At 36.3% G+C, this 21,701-nt stretch overlaps 1 protein-coding gene and 1 non-coding gene across 51 annotated transcripts in view; both read right to left on the reverse strand.

Annotated features, from left to right (window-relative positions):
* RIMS1 (regulating synaptic membrane exocytosis 1) overlaps positions 1-21,701 on the reverse strand; it is a 545,565-nt gene that overhangs the window by 118,942 nt on the left and 404,922 nt on the right. For 25 of the 50 annotated variants that reach the window (XM_030886792.2, XM_030886811.2, XM_030886808.2 and 22 more), the window contains 2 exons: positions 16,999-17,111; positions 430-542 (listed from right to left, as the gene is read on the reverse strand). In XM_030886792.2, coding sequence (XP_030742652.1) covers positions 430-542; positions 16,999-17,111 — 226 coding nt within the window. Of the gene's footprint in view, positions 1-429; positions 543-12,872; positions 12,903-16,998; positions 17,112-18,165; positions 18,349-21,701 lie in introns of all 50 variants that reach the window. The other 25 variants (XM_030886807.2, XM_030886795.2, XM_030886799.2 and 22 more) reach the window with 4 other exon arrangements.
* LOC115871069 lies at positions 98-162 on the reverse strand. The gene has a single exon (XR_004047058.1). It is a non-coding gene; the product is annotated as a U7 small nuclear RNA (small nuclear RNA).

The raw sequence follows: 21,701 nt of genomic DNA on the forward strand, positions 1-21,701 counted from the left end.
ATACACACACACACACACATATATATATATATATACTGCTTATTTAAATAAATTTGCCTAGTGACAATTGTTCTTTAATTGTCTTTATTTTTTTGGAGGGGGCAGGTTTCCGGTAAAAACCAGAAAACCTGCTAGACAAATTCTAAAAGAGCTGTAACACTTCTTTAATTGTCTTTAATAGCAAGTATTTATTTACAACTTTTCTCTTAGTAAGAAAATTCAAGTAAGTTAATGAATGCTAATTTAATAAAAAAGGTTTATATTTTATATATAATATCCAGAGGCTTTTAGGCTTCAGTAGAAGTTATGATGCCCGACTGGCATTTGCATGATCATTTGTTTATACAGGTAAGTGCTTGCTAGACCTGCCTAGTACACACACTGTACATTTCTGAAAGGGAAACTTGGTGGGATTACTACTAGTTTTACCTTGGAATATTGCTCGCGATCAAGTTCTTGACTAGAACCAGACCCTGCTGTCTGCTTAAATCGATGCACTTTCATTTTCATCTGTCTTGTTCGCTCCTCCACTACTAAGCTTGCTGTAAAAACACACAACGGAAGCCTGTTAAAAACGTGAAGCAGCTTTTGTGAACCAAATGGCTTAAGATTTCAATGCTTTGATATGCCTTCAATACAGAGAAATTTAAAAATAACACATGATTACTACACTAAACAGAAAGCAGCAGCATAAACAATCCTGGCAGCTGTGCATCTAAAGATGAGCATGGTTCCAAATACACAGAATGGGGGGCTCAAATGTTAGTAACAAATGGTAAGTACTCTATTTCGGCATCGATATGAGCCATTTCCAATTCTCTCCAGACATGATTATGTGAAGCCAAGTTCTATTGTGAAAATATATTTTCATTTAAGTAACTAGCAGTTGCATGTACATATATAGAGAAAACAAATATGTGTACTGAACACATCACACATATATGCACATGCTTATGTGAAACTGGACACGTCAAATTAACATCCTCAACTAATTGTAGTCATCTAAACAACACTGTTTTGGTAAGTAGCTAACTTCTCAAAGGCATTCTTTAACTCATTAATTTCTATCAGTAGCTTCTCAGGAGTATTTGCCAGTTCTAAAACATGGACTTACTAACATAAAGGGTTAATCTATATCAGTTGGCTATGTTGGAAACACATACGGACTCGTTCAGTTTTGAAAATGAGATTTAAAATATGCATCTCTTCCTGGTTTGGAAAGAAATTCCAGTTGAGCATTTATTATTCTCCTACGTAGAAGTGGCTACTTAAAAGGGAAGGCTGCATCCTTCAGTGTTACAAGGTGATATTTTGGTTTCTTTCAAGGCCAGCTCCCATCCAAAGGAAATTCGTTTCAAGAACCTGCCTTTAGTGTTTGCATTTATTTGCAGGAAGGAAGGACTGAAGTTGAAGTCCTATAGGATAAATGCTTCAAAACTTACACAGGTGCTGTGCAAGGTCTCAGTTTGTTTATTGTTTGGAACTTATTTTTCTCAGTTTCACAGGCTACTTTCCCACTGGCAAAGAAGTGCTAAGATTGATGGTTTATGGTTTGAGGCGTGTGCATATGTGTGTTTTAGAGACTCATCTGTTGGGATTAAAGATTAATGTTAATGTTGGTACATCAGATTGACTTGACATCTGATTTTCTCTCTTAACATCCATAAGTAGACAACAAGTTTTATAAAAACACTTGCTGAAAACGGTTTCCATGGCAATGCTAAGTACAGCCTAACATCCTTTATGAAAGACACTCACAGGCATTGCAAAGTTAAGCACATGTGTAACTTTTTGGTGTGTGTTCCGGACCAGACTAATAGCCCATGGAATAAATACATCAAGCTTGAATTTTCAGTTAGATGTTTCAATCATACTTTTTACAACAAATTATTAAGTGGTTTTCTGTGTTTAGATCCTATCAATTAGACAAAGGAATAGCCATTTCTTAACATCACACTTATGCAAGGACATAAACTTGCTTTGTAAATCTTGACTGCAGTCAGTAAATGGTGACTATGATGACAATATTATAGGTTTATTGAAGAACTGGAGAAATGAGGTAACGAAATTTATAAATTACCTGACAATCATAATGCATAATAGGAAACATTACAAAGCAAAATGCACTTGAGACTAATTATGAATTAAGAGAAATGTATTGAACTGATGTTATCTACAGCTTGCTGTCTGAGGAAGTCAAATGGCTTATAATCAGTTAGGACTCCTTAATTAAAGCTTGCAGTAATTCAAATCAATTTTAACTTGAAACAGATTTAAATGGCAATGTTAACCTACTAATTCTCAGAAAATGATGTCAGTTTTAAGAATTCTTAACATCTTATTAGACCACAGTTTTGTGACGTTCCCATCTAGCATCATGCCAGTCATGGGGGGCAGGGACGCACACAATGAAGAGCCAGAGTCTGGAACAAAGTGCAGTGATGTCACTCTGCCAGCAGAGCGTCTCCCTCTCTACAGAGAATTGCAATATGGCGGCATTTAGGACTTAAGTTTGCAAAATTCAAAACTCAATCATAAGAATTCAATGGTACTCCAACTACATCGAGTCTTTCAAATGGTTTCAAATGGTTTTCCTTTTTAAAAATTATTCTTGTCCTTATTCTTGAAGAAGGTAAAGCTGACATCTTTGATATTGCCGAAAAAAAATCTCCCAAACTTAATATTGTGACTCAAAATTATGAGTTGACCTTTGATTCTCCAGTAATAATATAATTGCTGTGCCATTCCAAGGGGACTCAAAGCAAAAGCCAAATAGAATATAATCTACTTACTCATAAGAAAAGGTCAGATACTTATATATCATTGAACACATTTTTTATATTTCTGATAATTTGCCAATGACATGTACATTAATGTGTATTCTGAAATAATTGTCTATACAAATTATTATGGATCAGTAAAAGTTGCAAAAAAAATATCAGTGGAGAACCTTCATGATATATTGGAAGTTACTTAACTTTGCTAAATATTTTGCTTGTAGCAAACTTTGATAACTGTATATTATGAAATAAAAATGCACCATTTCGGCTTTATATGTCAATCTAAACAATAGGATAAGTTTCTGGAAAAATAGAGTAGTTAGCACACACTGGAACCGGAAAAAATATATTTACATAATTCAAAAAATAAGACAGTAATGATTGAAAATGAATTTAATCATTGGAATTTGATCATTTGTCAAGTTTTCCACTATAAATAAAAGTAATCACAGCTCAAGGAGTCTAATTATAATGCTTTGAAAGGAATGACTACTGACAATTATTTAAATTTTATATGATTTTAACAATGTTAAGGACAATAGCAAAAACAGAAAATAGGAAATAAAACATTTTCAGTTCTCTCACAAATTCTTGAATTAAATTTACATTTTCAGAACCTTCTGAATGTTGTAAATTTATCAAAACTAATCAAATCATTAAAATGTCCACTGCTATTTCTTTAGAAATATATTTAAACATTGGGGGGACTTTTAGGCTTATTTTTAAGAAAGTTCACAATGGCCACAAACTAGCATTAAATAACATCTCTCATTTTTCTACAACTATAATTATTATGTAATTTCATGTAGTCATTTAATTAAAATGATACCCTTAAATATGATGTAGTCAAAAGATAAGGGCATTTACAAAGGACTATCTCTAGTCACAATGATAGTATCATATTAAACAATTTCTCTCCCTTCGTTCCTACACTGTAATTAACATTGCAATTTTATAAACATTATTTCAAAGTTGGAATTTTTCAGAATACCCTCTAAAAGGTGAATTATATTATGCTTAATAAAATCATTAACATATCTAAAAAGATTCACAGAACATGATCACTTTTCATTCAGTCTACTTTACTCTATAAACGATGCCATTTCCACACTGCATTTTTTTTTTCAGATGCATCTGCATGTCAAAACTCAATTCAAGATTACAATTAAGAAAGTACAGAGCTGAAACTTTATCTCTAGGGGTTAAATTAAAGCAATACTTGTGCAATCTTTTCTGGTCCGCTAAAACTCAAAGTAGCACAATTTGACCAGAGCAGGAAGATGAGAAGAATAAATATAATTTACAAAACACTGTAATTTATTATAATTTCCTAATGGAAAGTATTAGATCATATCAAAACCAATGACTCAGATTAAAACAATTATTGTTCTTCCTTTCACAGGCTTAAACTAGCTATGCGGATGATCTCTGATGAGCCTATAAGCAGGTTAAAATCAGTGGCATATATTGTGTTTATGGTAGCATCTCTTTCCCTAGACCTATTCACTTCATAAGATTATCAAAAGGAAACAAAACACCAATAATTTATGAATCTTTAACACAACTTCTATAAACCATAACTGAAAAACTTCTACAGCATCGCTGGAGAAGACGAATTTCTTCACAATTATCAGACATTCATAACTTGCTTAAAACTATTCTAAATAGTGTATTGTTAGTTGCCATTAAGTTGGCTCTGACTAACGGTGACTTTTGAGAATGAAATGTTTCCTGGTGATCAGCTGTCTGGCCTTTATACAATGAAGTTATTTTTGAAAATATTGTGTTCATTTATCTAATTGAGGGAAAGCTTCCCATGTATTACTTGACACTCTACTTATTTATAGTTCAGTATCATTATAATTAAACATCAAGATTTCATAGGATACCTTAACAGATTAATTGGGGGGAGGGGGCGATTACATAATTCATCTTAAAAGTTAGTAAACCATCGGGGGGGAAAAAAAAGAAAGTGTCCTAAAATTGATTGTGGTAATGATTATACAACTCTTCCTGATATGATTGGACTCCTCAATTGTGTGATAGGTGGTTTAAGCACCAATAAAAATGTTCAAAAAGATTAATTTTGAATTTATATTTATATAAAATACATTGATTCTGATTACCAATTAATTTCTTTAAGTATCTTATATTTCCCCTAATGTATCTATAAATCAAAATGAATTTGAAAATTTAAATGCTTGCATTTAGAGACAAAATAGAATCCATGTTATTTTTAAACTTTCCAGTATTTTCTAGTTTTTGGTTAAATATAGTGCAGAAGAAAACAGAGACAATAGCATATTTTATCAGGTATATGAAAGCATAAATATGATAATCATTTTATTTTTCACCAGTTTAACAAATATATGTGACAAAGGTGATATATAGTAACATGTGAACAGGATAGTGAAGCATCTCTGGTTAACTAGGGTGTGCTGTGACATTGCATAGAAAGAATGTGTTCCTGCTTCCATGTTTCACAGCAGAACAAAAACAATTCAATGATAACGGGGCCACACTCTTGTGTCAGCGTATCTCTCAGAAAGGGCAACGATTATTGACAACATTGCTGGACGTTGTCAAGTAGAATGGAGAATCAATGAAACTTCATTTCATCAATTAGTGGTGGAAGGCGGCGGGCGGGGAGATAAGAAAAATTACTAGACGCTCTACTTCTAGTTGCAATTATAGTGACCTGACATATTTAAAGCATTTTCTTATAAACTATAACTTCATTGGTAACGGAGAAAATAAAATGAATATGAAACAGATTTAACTGTAAAGAAAGATAAAAATATTTAGCTGAAAGATTCAGCCTCTGCTCTCCCTGCTATTGAGCCTATCCCAACGGACCTTATGAGACTAAGTACAACTGCCCTCTGAATTCACAAGACTGTAATTTTTTATAGGAGTAGAAAGCTTCGGCTTTCCCCCATGGAGAGGTTGGTGGTTTTGAAACGCTGACCATGTGGTTAGTAGCCCAACACATAATCAACGAAGCCACCAGAGCTCCTTAATTGAATCTATAATTAGTATGAAATACGGTATTCAAAGTCTGAATAGAAAGTTATGATTACTTAATTTCTAAATGAAATCTTAAAATAATCTATCAAGTTTGTTTGATACTTTAATATTGAAAAGACACGGATCTCCACTAACCCTCGTTTGGACTTCAGAGGAATAAGAATTATAAAGATGGATAAAAATTCCCCACCCACCTGGTAGCCTTTTAAATGGCCCAGGCATCATTTATAATCTTAGTCCTATTACCACCTGACAATGCACCCGTGGTCCCATGGGGAATTCTTATTTTATCTCTCCATCACAGAGTCTTTATTTTGAAAACAAGGTGATTGCTTCCAGTAAGTTCCGGCCCTCATGCTCTATAATTCTATGTCATTTTAGTACAATATTGGTCATTTGTTTTGATTTTGTGCATTAGTAAATAATCAAAATTTACAGTGACCTATTTCCTTCTACTAATACCTAATTTCCAACATTAAAAAAATGATAATTTACCAAAATCGTAGACCAAAAACACCCATCACAACAAACTCCCTTCCATGAGTCATTTCTGACTCATAGCGACCCTAGGAAGCAGGGTAGAACTGTCCCTGAGGGTTCCCAAGACTGTAACTCTTTATGGGAGTAGAAAGCCTCGTCCTTTTCCTATGGAATGGCATGAAGGGGAAAAAAATCACCAGTCATATTTTACATTGTGTTTTTGTCGTGTTATTAAAAAATATTCATTTCATGTTTATGATTATTATTGAAGGCACAGAGTATAAAGAAATGTTGATATAGTACTGATCTACCCTCCATTTTCCATGTCCATTTATACTCTACACACATTAAAGATCGAATGTTTAAAATACTTTGATTATATAGAGATATCCAAGTTCTGGGTCAAGTTCCCAAAATAAAATGAATTTCAAGTAGTAAGTGAAGAAATTTTCTTCTAAGTTATTTATCTTGCAGGACCTTGTATGATTCTCAATGAGGTTAGGGGGTAATTTATCATATTAAAAACAATAAAAGAAAACATCTCAGTATAAGAAACATTACATATAAAATATCTGATGAATGAAAATACCTTTTGCTTTTATGGGCTTTTGAAGAAAATAACCTGTTCTTTGGAGTACACGGGGAATTGGTAGACATAACTCCATTAAACTCAACTCAGACCCATCGAGGTGATTCTGAGTCATCGTAACCCTGGAAGAGGAATAGAACGCCTCCTCTCTCCGGCACAGCAGCTGGTGGTTCCAAACTGCTGACCTTGCAGTTAGCAGGAGTCACCCACTACATCATAATCACTAACATCTTACCGCAGCCTAAACAACAAGACCCTCTTATTCTAGCATTTGTAAAGCAAAGCTCTGGCCAACATCACTTTTCAGAGGGAGCAATCCTGATATGGAAAATACTGGCCACAAAGGTGAGAAAGGCGGATCCTTTGTGAAAGAATCGTTAGGTGTTATTGAGTCAATATGACTCACAAGCCCAGGTGAGTTGAACTGTCCCTTTGGATTTTCTTGGATGTAATTTTACACACACACACACACACCCCCCACTTTGGAATCTTCACTAGAGGAGATCAGACCCCTGGGTCTTTCTCCTGCAAAACTTTCAGTGGGCTCCAAATCTTTGGAGCATCAGTCAAGTGTTTAACTGTTACACTACCAGAGTTGCTTTAAACAGATTCAACGAGCTTCTTAAAAAGTCTTTAGATTCCAAGAGGGAGCACTACATCTCTCCTTCTGAGGAACTACTTGGGATACAATCTTCAGGAGATAGTCCATGTAGGGAAAGCTTTTGGGGGGATAACAAGACCAGTCACTGATGGGGCCATGTTGTTTATGCCAAGCAATCTGTATTAAAGTTTATCCACATGCTTTTTTGTTATTTTAACTAATATGGTGACAACAGAATCTTTCTAGAAAGGTTTGATGAAATGTAACTTGAAATGTCATCTTTTCTAAATTATAGCTTTCCCCTAACTTTTGTAATAAACAAAAGAAAGCCACACTTGCTGCTAACAAGTCTATTCTAATGCATAGGAGAGGTCCTATAGGACAGGCCAGAACTGCCTCTGTGTGCTTCTGAGACACTAACTCTTAAGGGAGTAGAAAGCTTGAGTAGCGGGTGGTTTTGAACTCCTGACTTGGCAGTTAGCAGCTCAATGCATAACCAGTATGTCAAAGTGAGGAGGTGCACACACGTCTGGAGAGAAAGCATCAAAGAAGGTATCCACATGTCTGACTTCTATTGTGATATACTTTTCCCACACGGTCCAGGGAGAAAAGGTTAATGATTTACTCCCTCAGGTAATTATCTCCTGCAAGTTCAGGCTTGGCTGGGATAAATGTCGAATACTCTGAAGGTAAAAAGGAACTTATATGAATATTGTAAATGAACACACGTGATTCAGGAAAACAGGGAGAGAACAACATCCTCAGTGTCCTGGTTGAGCTACTTCACCCTCTGTGTCTTCTAACCCTACAGACGTTAGAATGACAGCTAGACTTGTGGGTATGTGGCACAAAAGATAAATGGGTAAATTAGATACTTTTACTCTTGGAGCTCTAAATATTTATGATAATGGTTCTTAAATATTCATAATAAATGTTCAGGAGAAGCAAGGTCTAGGAAGATTAAGGCATTTGCATTTTTATCTTAACGCAGAATAACAAGAAACTTGTTACCTGGCCTAATCTGAATATATCCTTAAACTGCCGGAGTCCACTGTGACTCACGGGGACCCACGTGCCCAACGCAGCCCGGAGCACCGTAGGGTGGCAAGGCTGTGGCCTTCTGGAAGAGCGACCAGCAGGCCTTCCTCCTGACTCTCCTTGGGGAAGAAGGCAGGGTGGGGGGAGCACTGGTAATCCTTTGTGCTCCCTCAGACTCAAGTGTACTTACATTAAATAAGAATGAAAAAGTAATTAAAATTGAAATTCTTTGCTATTTAATGCTAGCTAAAATAACGTTCACTCTGAGAAATAGACAGCTTGGTTTATTATTTTAGCAATGCTATATAATTTGCTCCTATGTTTCACAACTATAGTTTACTATTGAAATAAATGCACAAATATCAACCATACCATAACTAATATAACCGAAAATAATTCAAATGAATGTTTTCACTTTTTTAGGTGAACTCCTCCTAGTTAAGATGAATACTTCATGAGATTCATAATAACTATAATTATGCATGGCTTAGCATTCAAATTGTTCTTCCCAATACTTATAGAAGGAAAGTACAGGCAATTTATGATGGAAACCTTATATAGTGCCTACAATCTTTAAATAGTTCCTATGAGGGTTACAATGGTACATATTCTATCCGGGAGATGGGAAAGCAGTGAAGCCACAAACCACATGTATTCTGTTCCCTTTCATGTCAGTTAATCATTTGCCTCTTTTTTTCATGTGTGTAAATTATACATCTTTCATGATAAATAGAAGTCATACTTGGAAAAAGACAGTATCATGATTTTTAATGACACAAAATAGTTTTCAAGATCCAAAAAGCTATGTAAAGTCATATAGATTAGAAATTTGTTATGACAATAACATTTTTTTCTCACCTGGAAGTCATTTAATTTCTCGTTCAGTTTTGATCTTCTTATATCATTATTTCGATGCCCCCAAACTACATTCATGGGCTCTTTAAAACTGTCCAAGAAATGTAGCAGAGAGGGAAAAACCGGCTTACTTTTAGAATGAATGAATTAAAATATGCCTATAAAGCAGTATGCGCACCTAAAATGCTAAGGTCTCTTAGATTTCAACATTAAAGAGGGAAGTAGGAGGTAAATACAGCAGTCTGAACATCTATTGTAACCCAGTAAGTTCTATAGGTGGCTGAGATGGTATTATTTTTTAATGCATTAGCTTTGTTTTGTCAAGTTGCATGGTAATTTGAGAGACAAGCAAGACATTAGGAGACCGAAAGTGAAAGGGATTATGGGGGGAGGTAGGACGCCTAAGCGGCCTCTCAAAGATCCTGGTGTCCTAAGTGGTAGGTGTTCCAGCAACAAGAAGCAGTGAACAGAGCACGTGCAGAATAAAAATCTGGTCTGTCACATAGTAGCATTGTTACCTTAGGTCATTCGCCTGACCTTGTTCACTATATTTTTATAAGACAATAGTAAAAATCCCTTCCTTGCAGTTGTTGGTACTATAAAGTTGTGCATACTTACTGTGCACAGTACGTGCTCAGTCAGCATGTTTGGTTTAATAAATTCAAATGCTGGCAAGCAAGTTGAGCAAAGTAGTTAAGAACAAGGTCTTTGGAGTGAGACCTCTGTCTAGTTACCAGCATTCCCACTTACCAGATGAACGCTTGATAAGGAGCTACACTTTAACTTTCCTAAGCTTTACTTCTCTCTTATGGACAGGAAGGTATCAGTAGCTATGTCTTATCAGCTCCTGTGACTATATAAAGAGAAAACTAAATATATAACAATCTAGTCAGTGGGATAGAAGCTCTGTTCAGTACATTCTATCGACTACTCCAAACTTCTCACTGCGTCAAGTCCATTCTGGCTAGTCGTGTGAAACGGTATTGTCTGCCTCTCCTATGTGGGTATACAAACATACGCTAAACATTTAACAGATGCGTCCCCTAGGGTTACATGTGACTGGCAATGCTGTTGTTTGTATCTCGTCATTTCCTGCTCAGATTGACCCAGTAAGGACTGTTTTGAGAGCAGACAACCCTTCTTCTCAGACCAGTTGGTAGGTTTGAACCAATGACTTTCCAGTTAACAGTCAAGTGCTTCTCTGCTGCACCGCCAGGGCTCCTTCACGGGGACACGGTGAGCACTGTGTGAACCTGTGCAGAGAAAAATCTTACAGAATTTCAAGTCTAACACCTAATCACTTGGTAATTACAGGCCCGGAGTGAGAGTAATTAACCATCTCCATTTTCCCAGGGCTGTTCTGCTTTTAACACTGAAAGTCTTGCATCAAGGAAAATGTCTCAGGCTGTACTAAAATGAATTGGTCAGTCTACTACAAACTATAGTTTATCAGCAATAAACTAAGGAACATTTCAGCCTGTGCAGTCAGCTAGGAATGTCACTTCTTTCTCCTGGTCTACCCAAGGATCACTAATACTAGTTTAATTAAATACAACAGACTTCACCTCATTGATAGGGTTTCGATGTTAAAAACAAGTTGTCCATTCTTGTGGGGCATGTGAGTCTAACACTGGATTTTAGAAATAATTATTGAGTTTGCATCGTTCTTTTCTGAGCTTGTTGAATTTTTGGTGCCCGAGCTCCCTGGCTGAAGTCCCGGGGGACAGCTACAGCATCATCTGCTTCTCTGTGTGATGGAGGCAAGGTGTGTCTGCTTGTTTGTAGTCACATGGCTGATTCCAAAAAGCATTTCCTCATCCTGTGCCCGAGGAAGACTTATTTGCCAGTGACTACACTTCTCACCCAGGATACACTGACCCTCTAAAAATGTAACAATCTGATGTGTTCTACAGTGAAGTCTTACTGTATATAGTTCATGAAGACCTTCAGTAATGCGATTTATAGATTTTGTCTTAATTACCTAATTAGAACTTTTGGATACTACTACTACTACATAAAAGAGCTCTAAATGAAGACTTATATTTTCTTTTTTTCCCAGACATATAAGTTAAGTTATAATTCACTCTTTATATGAAATGGTAATACTTTCACCCAGTAAAATTTATTTCATCGGTCCAAATAAATTTACAAATGAAATACATTGACCATTTTTATATTGCTGAATCCAAAGATTGTATTTCTGATTATCTTAATTTAAAAATCAGGATAGTAAAAAATCCATGTACAACATATATCAAACATCTTGATTTCATTAAACAGCATTTTATATTTATTAATATCTATTAAGTGCTTAGTATTTCAGAAACTGTACCAGAATACATACATAGTATTCCATAATATAAATGTAATTATTTTTAATAACCTAAAACTAAAATATGTGACTGAATATTATTATCTCCCATTTTCACTTTGCAATACTGAGGGGAATAAAATATGTCTCAATAGTAAAAGTGAAAGAAATATGCTTGAATTTGTGTCTCTTCAAATTGGATGCACTACCAAAGGATCTTAGAAGGAGGTAGGTCCAACGAATAAAGACCTGGTCTTGTGGTCTACGCCTCATCCGTGGTGGTAGCACTGAGCTACTGCTCAGCAGTAGGAAGGGACGATTCACCTCTCTGAACCTGAGTTTTTTCATTTACAAAATATGGATGATGCTATTCTCAGGACTAAATTTGAGGCATATTCAGGGCAGTAAATTCAGTCAGCCACTAATTCACATGCAAATAATGAGGAAATAAGCTGTTTAAAAACTAAAGAAAAGTATACATATTTTAAGAATTTTGTGATATTAAGTCAAGCCCAAACTCCTTATGATAAAGGACTTGATTGTCAGGCTCACAGTAACATGGCATGGGAAGCACCTTGGGCAGCACCTGAGAGTGGGATGACACCGGGCTACATGGGCTCCAAGTGCAATGCTGAGGACAGATGGTTTGCTTTGCCTGCACTCTTCAGGAAGGTGTACTGAAATGGACATCCGAACAAAGTTAAATCCCAGAGGAGGAATGCTGAGGCAGCCATGTCCCATGTGCGTGATGGCAGAGGAGGCTAGATGCTCAATAAAACCCCGCCATCTGAAAGGGTAGATCCTGGGATGTCTACTCCTTGAGCCCAGATGTTACTGAGTGGGAATGACAAAACCCTTTGCCTATGAGAGCAGGTAAACATGAATGAACTAACAAACAAACGAATGAAAAAGCTATCAGTATTTTCCACAGAAAACTTCTTTCTAGGTGTCGGCGTGGCCAATCAGATTTGAAAACAAAAATAATTATGATTTTAATAATTTCCTCTTTGGGGTGGATGGAATATAATACGAAATAATTAATACTAAATGCCCCGCAGCGTCATTTCAGGAAAACAACTCCCTGCTAGATAATTTTGCTCACTATTCAATAATTACAGTTATAAGACTCTAATAGATTAAAACAAAAAAGTAACAATATTAACATGGTTAAAAAGTTACATTAATATTTACCTTTCGTGGAAGAGTTACATTTTTCTTGCTCTTCAATGAATTAAATGCACATAATGATGGAAAAAAAGAAAGAAATCAGCAAATTTATAGTGAAACATGGAAATGTGAATTTAGACAATGGCATGAACAATAAAAGTGCATAACATGTAAATGTGACATGGTAAGTTACAATGACAAATCATGAGGAAGTCTCAAATACGTCACTAAAATTAATCAAAGGAAAAAAAGATTATAATAATTTAAAGATGTAAAATCATAAAGAAAAACTAGAAAATTAATGAGTGGTATTTTAAGAGGAAAAGTCAGGCTATTTTTTCTTGCCATTTCAGAATTGCATTATAGTTCAGCACGTAATTAGCAAAACCATTTTAATTTTAATCCATTGTGATTCTTCATTGTAAATGTATTTAAAATAATATTTAATGCTAATAATAAAATTTTTTACCTTTATAAAATGATAGCCTTTCTGATAATTTAAAATTTCATATAATGAATTACAAGATACATTTCATTTTTTACTAAGTAGTAGGCATTTTCTTTCTACAGTGGAAAATATACTATAACACTTTGAACATGCCAAAAAAAAAAAGAGGCTTCAAAAATTTTACTAAAAAATCCCATTGTCTTTTGTCCCATTTTCTCAAAACATTTTTGAAGGTCTCTTTTATTTGTAGTTTAAGCAATCCTTTCTTCCCTTTCAATTACATTAAAATACCCCCAAGTGAAATTATTTGTTTCTCTGAAGATTGGAGAGTTCTTAGACATTTCATAAGCCTCTGTAGAGTGTAACCGCTAGTGATAAATAACAGCCTCTGGAGACCTCTCTGCAATGGAGTGTCAGTAGAATTACAGTCGGTAAATATACTAAAAGAACATAGAACTGGCACACGACTAACTGTTAGTTTATGAGCTATGTCTAAATACTTCTTTCAAAGACATCCAATTGAGTATAAAAGACCAACACGCGGCTGGTTTCAAAATGCCACATATATATTTTTGAACACAACCAGTCATATTGTGTTCAGTTTTATTCGACACAGGGGCACACGGGAAGCCAGTTGTCTACTGACACCAGAGATATTCCTGGGAAGTCTGCTCCCAGGGACCACAGACTCTTCAAGTTATCAGAAACGCAGGGCGGCTTTTTCAACTGCTGTTCTTCCCAATCTGTATTGTAACAACGCCTCTCCTTTCCCCCAAATATACTCCAGCAGCAGCATCAGATTCCATGGAGCAAATGGGCTAGCATTTTCAATTTTTAGAGGAAATTTCGCATTTTTTAAACAAAATTAATCGGACACTCTTTTCAAGTGACATGCTTGTCTTTAAAATAGGATTGTTTTTCATGGTACAAAGAGATGGGAAGTAATTCAAATTACAAGAGAAACAAATCCAGACACACACGTGAACTCATCCCAACACATGCCCTAAAAGCAATGACGCAGAAACTGATGTCTGGAAACTGCATATGAATAAAGTGCACTAAAAGGCTGTGTATCTACCCAGGTACCAAACCCTCTGAAATACTTGCCCTTACCAGTCAGCTGCTTATCAACTCAATGATTTTTAATAAAGAAAATCGTTTTTGTTAAAAATAAAAATGAAAGGGAGGAAGAAGGGAAGAAAGAATATCAAATGTAACTGAGGCTTAATTAGGAATAAATTGCAGCCAGCAATAATCTTCATAGGACAGAGGACTTTACTACTTTAAATAATAAAGGAGAAAAAAAAAACTCAACAACTATGTAATCCTACAACCCTAAGAACAATAATGTAATCACTCTTAAATGAAATGTGCTAAATCCTGTGAATCATAGTTTTACTTATAAACAGTTTTTAGGACAAACACAAATTGTCCTTTGAACCTATTCAGTTTGAAATGGACCCATAACAGGATAATGGCACACAGTATCACCATTTACCAAAAGTCACAAAGTACAGGTTTATGAAAGTGAATCCGATTGGTTTCATGAAAGAACATTTTGGTTCAATAAAGGTTTTCTGTCATTTTTTAAATGGTGATATTTATATGACTATTGAGAACATATCTTTCAGGAAACTCAAACAACAAAAAGTGTTTACTAGTATATTTCTGCAATTAAATATCGAAACGATAACTCCATCAGGCTCATTCTCAGTCATTCCCTTCTTCCCACCTCAAGTCAACCTTTACCAACTGCTGATTGCTCTGAAAGACAACTGTGAATACAAATATACATGGTAACATTGGTATTGACAACAAAATAGGATCTCTTAAAAAACCAAAATCCAACACAGGCTCTAAAAGATTTTGTAGAAGAAATTCTTAACTCTGGACTATCATCTTACTGCATAAAACCTGTTATCTAGTACTTTTATATGCTTTTGAACCTGGAAGAATGTTTATTTGCAATTGGAGGAAATGCAAAGAATTTTAAGAACAAACACCTTTTCAGCCACGAGTGCTCAGCAGAATGCGGCCAGGAGGGCAGAATTGTGGTTGAACACCACAGTTTGCATCTATTTTTCAGCTGTGCAACAGGAGTTCACTAATGGAGCATTCAAATCACACCCAACTTTTATATTTTAAAAAGTAAATTTTAAAGTAGTTTCATCTGTATTATTGCTAATTATAGTTTCAATAGAATTATTTGTTATGAATAATCTCAAAATATTAACATGATAGAGAAGAAAAGGTTGATTAAGCATGTGAAGTAATTATTCAGATTAATTAACTGGTATTTTAGAAAAGAAAGTCAGTGTTTCACAAGACATAATAGTTTTCTTGCTAATTAAAAGAATACCCTATAACAACCCGGAAAATCAAAGCATGGCTCACCAACAAGATGTAGAGTTTTAAAAAACACAAATCTAGAGTTCACTGTACCAGTATTTCTCTGTGAATCAGTTGATACCTCCTAGCTGCTACATTAACTTTTTCAATCACATTCAGAAATCTTCATGACAACCTCTGACACTGTATGTTTATCTTCTTAGTCCTAACATTTCTGTGAGGCATTTGGTAAGGTACGCAATGTCAACATTCACCCATGCCCAGAATCGTTCATTATGAACAACAAAATAAAGGTTTTCATCAGCAACAACCAACACTGTGGGGAAAAAGAATTCAAAATGTTAACTTTTCGGTTGTTCACAGAAATAAAATTTCAGTACATATTTTATTATGTCTAAAGTCATTGTATTTAGAATGAAACATGAATTAGAAATTACACCAGAAAATTGTTTAACACACCCAAGATGAACTATGTGATAACAAATATTGATGATAAATCATTTTGTCTACTGAAATTTGGGATAGTACCTTACGTAAGTGATTATTTTAACCCAGTATTTAAATCGAGCCCAAGCCCTTCAGTGACGTTAGTGTGCACTATCAAAACAAACACACCGCATACCACTCTCCCTCGTAAGCTTACATTAATAAGGGAACCTTCAAATAATATAAACCATTGAGGAAGAACAATGGAACGTGTGCTGTGATCCTTTTCCATCACCAAACATATTTTTAGAAAGCACAAGATACTGCCAACGAAGCTGAGATCGAGAACACCTACAACGTCTTCAATATGATCAGCTGTTTAATTTTTAAAAGGTTTCTAAATCAACACATAAAATACCATATTGTACTGAAGTTTTTGTATTGTATTTTTTCCTCTTGTTGAAAAAGGCATTTCTAGGGCACAACAATTTCTTTTAAATTACTATCTAAACTTCATTCATTCACTCGCTCTGCAAAAACTGAGCATCATGCTATTAACTATACATAAGAACTGATGGAAAAGTCTAAGAAACTTAAATTTGTTGGATTTAACAAATTGCCCCAACCCCCTGCCACTGAATAGATTCCGATTCATGGTGAAGGCATAGGTTGAGGTAGAAATTCCCCATAAGATTCCCGAGGCTACACATCTTTGTGGAAGTACAGTGTCACATTTTCCACCCTCAGAGCAGCTAGTGGATTTCCCATCACCAAATTTTGGTTAGCAGACAAGAGCTTAACCACTAGTTTCCTTCCACAAACTATATGCACATATAATAAAAACACAATTCGTCGTATAAAGAAGTATAAAACGCAGTGGTTCTCCAGACCAAGGTTTTTGGATCAAGATCTCTCTGTAAGGAATACCTTGTTCTAGACTGCCGCTTCTCACTGGCACTTGCGGGAGCTGTCTCCCCCTCCGATTGCTGAAGGGTGTGTCTGCGGGGGGAGACCGGGCTGGACTTCCTTGTCGGTGCATTCTGCAGGCAAAACACAAAGGGGAGCGTTGAAGGATGAAATTCCACTGGAGTCTCACAATAGCCTTTTCCTTCTTTCTGTTACATAAAAGCCCCAACTGGAACTTCAGGAGCAGAATCAGTAAGTTTGATGCTATGTGTAAAAGGAATATCTCAGAAAGGGGCACAGGGAGGGAGGGCAATCTCTGGCCCCCACAGTTCTGCACCATAAACTCTTGAACTGAGCAGAATCAGATTCACTCCTCTTCATTCATTTCTAATTAAGTTTTACTTTCTGCAGGTGGGAGAGCTGCACCAGAGCCTCTGCGTCGTAATGACGCGACTGAATTAGTTGAGGCTGCCTAAATTAGTTGCCTAAATTGCTACTATGACATCGAGAAATATTCTAGAGTAAATTATCACGGATGAGAATAATTCCAACTGCAGACTCTCACAGATGACCATTCACCTATGGTTTTATTTGAAGAGGAAAAAACTGAAAGATATGTTTTAAAATAGCCCTTGGACACATGCAAGAGCCCTTAATGGTGCAGAGGTAAAAATTCTGGATGGTCATTTGAGTAGAGTGTAAAATACATCACCACTGCTCAGTATTGAGCTGACCTCCATCTGCTGGCACTCAAACATTATTTTCTTTTTAACTGGAGAATTCTAGAACACTCTTAAGGGTTTACTGAACACATATGAAAGGTTAATTATTTTTATTCCTCTTACAGTTTTAAAATGCAAATATACATTGTAATTTCAAGGAATTTGTTATGAAAAATCACATAATTAATAGAATTTTATATATGAAAATGCCACAAACAGATGGAAGGACGTAACACAGCCAAGTTCCACTTTCAATGGTCGTTAATTGGCAGGAACTATAGAATACCAGCAGCACAGTGAAAGGAGATGCGATAAGAGAGGATGTGTGAGGGGTAAGTGTTACAGAGAAAGGATCCAATGCTATGGTGTTATAATGAGTAGAAGCATCGAGTGCTCAGGAAGGTACAACACCACACCAAGACCCGGAGGCAGGACATGAATGCTGGGCTGGACACTGAATAGCAACCTTGTCAGAAGCGGAGAAGGTGGCGCCGACCCTCCGGGGGCAAGGTGGTGCATAGAACACAGTGCTCTGATACTAGAGTGCTCACTCGACCTTGAGCGAGTGGGATGTTTCCCCCTAATGACTGGCTGATCAGTCGCTCTTGGGGCTGCGTGTCCCCTTCTAGAAAGACATGGTGGGAGAACCCTAAAACATTAGGGTTAAAAAAGATCTTGAGTCAGCAGGTTCACATGAACTTTGATACCGTACATTTGTCCCAGAAAAGCCTGGTTACTCTTAAAAGACAGTGATGTTAAAAACCAGAAGAAAACCCATCCCACAATTACTGAAATGGAATTCACATCAAACTGACACGTTATTATTCCCAGTGTGCATATATATACTGAAGCGCTGAGATCCCTTTAATGTAATGAACTACTTGTTAATTCCACAAGGACAGAGACTTCTTTTGACTCTTGGTTTTCACTGAATGGTTATTTCCAGAGCCTAAAGCTGCACAGGGAAAGAGCTCAATAAACTCAAATCAATGTTGACTTAATGAATGAATATAATTACAGTAATGAATAAAGGGATATTAAAAGCACTTGCCTTCAAGATGAGATAATGTACTGCAGAACTCTATTTCCACAGTGTTCTTCAATCTCACTGTGCAGTAAATAAATCTTTGTTGAGTAACAACAGAAATGGCTGCTGGGTTAATTTAAGTAAGCCAATGACTCAGAATGATATAATAAGGCAGAACATGCTTTCTTAAAGAATGTATTAAATGGAAATGTCTGAGTTGTGGATAAAAACATAGTCTCCCAAATATATAAGTATTTTAATGTGTTCATTAGCATTATCTTATATTGTTTAAAAGTATTGTAAAACCAACTTAAACTTTAAGGATCAACAACTTAAAAACTGATGTACATACACACATATGTTTACAAGCTACAAGCTTTAGCTTTTTTCATCCTTTTCAGTATATATTTTAAATATAAAGCACATTTAAAATGCCTATGTTAGACGTTTCACAGTGATAGAAGCAATGTATTGCACCTGCGCCTTTTAAAAGTGATCATGGGAATTTCACTTGTTAATTGATCAAAAATGTATGAACAGACTGGTCACCAGAAGTGTAGTAATTTTTTTAAAGTTTTTACTGTGAATTAGGTGGGGGTTTACACTTCAGCTTATCATTTTTGTAGACAAAAATTTAAGCAACTTATCAAGCCTCCCAGGAGCTAACTTGGTCCTCAGCCTGTTTGCATGTCTTCTCCCTCTTGCTATAGAGCAGTGTCCTCCCCGTCACCAGAGCTAATTCACCTTCACCTGCCTACCTACCCTCTAGTTATCGCTTCCCCTGCCCTCGCTCAAAAAACTGGACATTAAATATTAAGTTTTGTATTCAGATTGAAGGTTGCATTTTTTAGAGAGGGGGGGAAAAGGTTTCCACAGCTATAATGGTTTTGATTCTGGGTGTGTCAATATCTCAGAACAAGAAAATGGTGCACATGACAGCGTTCAGAGAACAATATGGTACAGTTTATGTCCTCCATAACTAAGCATTTTATCTCTGTGAGCTATGGATTAATGCTTTATGAAACCCTAATGGAGATTCTGAAACATTTGACTATCACTTCAATTTCCAAATTAAAGAAAAAAACTGCCAATATGCTCTACATATTGAAAACTCGTCAATCATATTGAACTAACTTGCCATATTAACTGTGATTATGCTTTATCAAATTAACTGTAAATATTATATAACTAAATCCTTCACAACAATCACGAACATAAGCTTTAACATATTAATCTTTAGAAATCACTACCATGAGAATAAACTTCAAGCAATCTGTCCTGAGTATAATTTCTAAATGTATATTGAAAGGTACTTATTAGAAAAGTATGGATAAAGTCTAAGGTGCTGGTGTTTCACTTAATTTTAAGGCCATGCGTAAACACTAAAAGACTATGGAAAGACAACAGGTGGCCCAGAGATGATGCTCTGGGCTGCTCACTGGAAGAGTGAGGAGCACAAGTGAGTGAGCACCCTGGTGCTACTCGGTCCTATAAAGTTGCTGAGTTGGAATTGACTTACCAGTGCTTTAAAAAAATTTTTTAATGACCATTTAAAAAATGACTGGAAATGTGAATAATTTTGGTGGAACTTACGGGAAACCAAACTCAACGTCACAAGCATAAAAAGCCATCCCAGGGTCAATTATTTCCGGAGCGAATACTATACAACTCAAGAATATGTGATTAGTCTTCTCCTTCTCCCAGCACTGGGCCTGAAAAGGGCAGTCTGTGGTGTCTGAGATGAATCCTTCAGCACAAGGTTGGTTTCTTCCGCTTGACATGAACTAGAAGTCTCCCAAGTGTACGAGCAGTTCCTGCCACTGGCCAGTCTGTAACGCCATGAGACACAGGTCCCTTTCCATGGGAGAGAAGAGGGTGAGCTATAGGGGACTACAGGAGGGAACAATGAGGAGGTGAGGAGGGACAACAGGAGTGGAAACTGGGGAAGCGTGACAAAGTGTAATCTGGAGGGACATAAGCAAGGTTTGGAGATGAAAGGTAATGAAAGGAAGTCCGGTGTGTCTGGGCCAAGAGGAAAGGAGAAATCCTACAGACATTCTGAGGGACAGGGGCACAGCGCTGAGAACGTCCAAGCTTTAGCAGGCGTCCTCAAACTACGGCCCGGCCCGCAGAGGACATTTATCCAGCCTGCCGGGTGTTTTTGCCCCGTTTGTTTTTTTACTTCAAAATAAGATATGTGTAGTGTGCATAGGAATTTGCTCATAGTTTTTTGTTGTTTTTCTTAACTATAGTCCGGCCCTCCAACTGAGGGACAGTGAACTGGCCCCCTGTTTAAACAGTTGAGGACCCCTGCTTTAGCGCCTTGATTTTTTCAATGCAATGGGAAGTTTTAAGTATCCAAGGATGCAAAAACACAAACCACACTCACTGTCTTAGAGCCCATTCCCAATCACAGTGACCCCGTAGGGCAGGGTAAACTGCCCCTGTGACATTATACAGAGAGTAGGAAGCCCCATCTTCTTCCCAAGGAGGAGCTGGAATTTTGAACTGCTAACCTTGCATTTCTCAGTCCAACGCATAACCCACTATCGGAAGAAGGCTGGGAGGAGAAAGTTAAAGAGGATGGAACAGGGAGGGAACACAGGTTCAGTAAAATGATTGCTAAAAGTATCCCAAGAATCTGTTTTCACAAGGCTCTGTACATAAGCTCTGTATGTATGTGTAAGTGCCTACACATCTGTTTGTATTTTTTCTCATGCTCTTTTAAGAGACCCGAGAAGTGTTGTTATTTCCATTTATATAGAGAAAAACTGAAGGTCATAGAGCGACATGGTAAAGACAGAGCTAAAGTACTGAGATGAAATTTACATAGGCATTTCTAATTCCCATTTGCTCTCTTTTCTCCATTTAAGATAGGTTTTATTTCTACATAATGCACTGAAAGATGGCAATTTCACATATCTGTATGAATTAAACTTGTGGTGCATAATATAAATACATGCCCATGTAGCAAA

Source organism: Echinops telfairi, unplaced genomic scaffold (genome assembly GCF_000313985.2).
Source record: "Echinops telfairi isolate 266 unplaced genomic scaffold, ASM31398v2 ScPeMD7_3533;HRSCAF=4204_0, whole genome shotgun sequence".
Classification (NCBI taxonomy): Eukaryota; Metazoa; Chordata; class Mammalia; order Afrosoricida; family Tenrecidae; genus Echinops; species Echinops telfairi.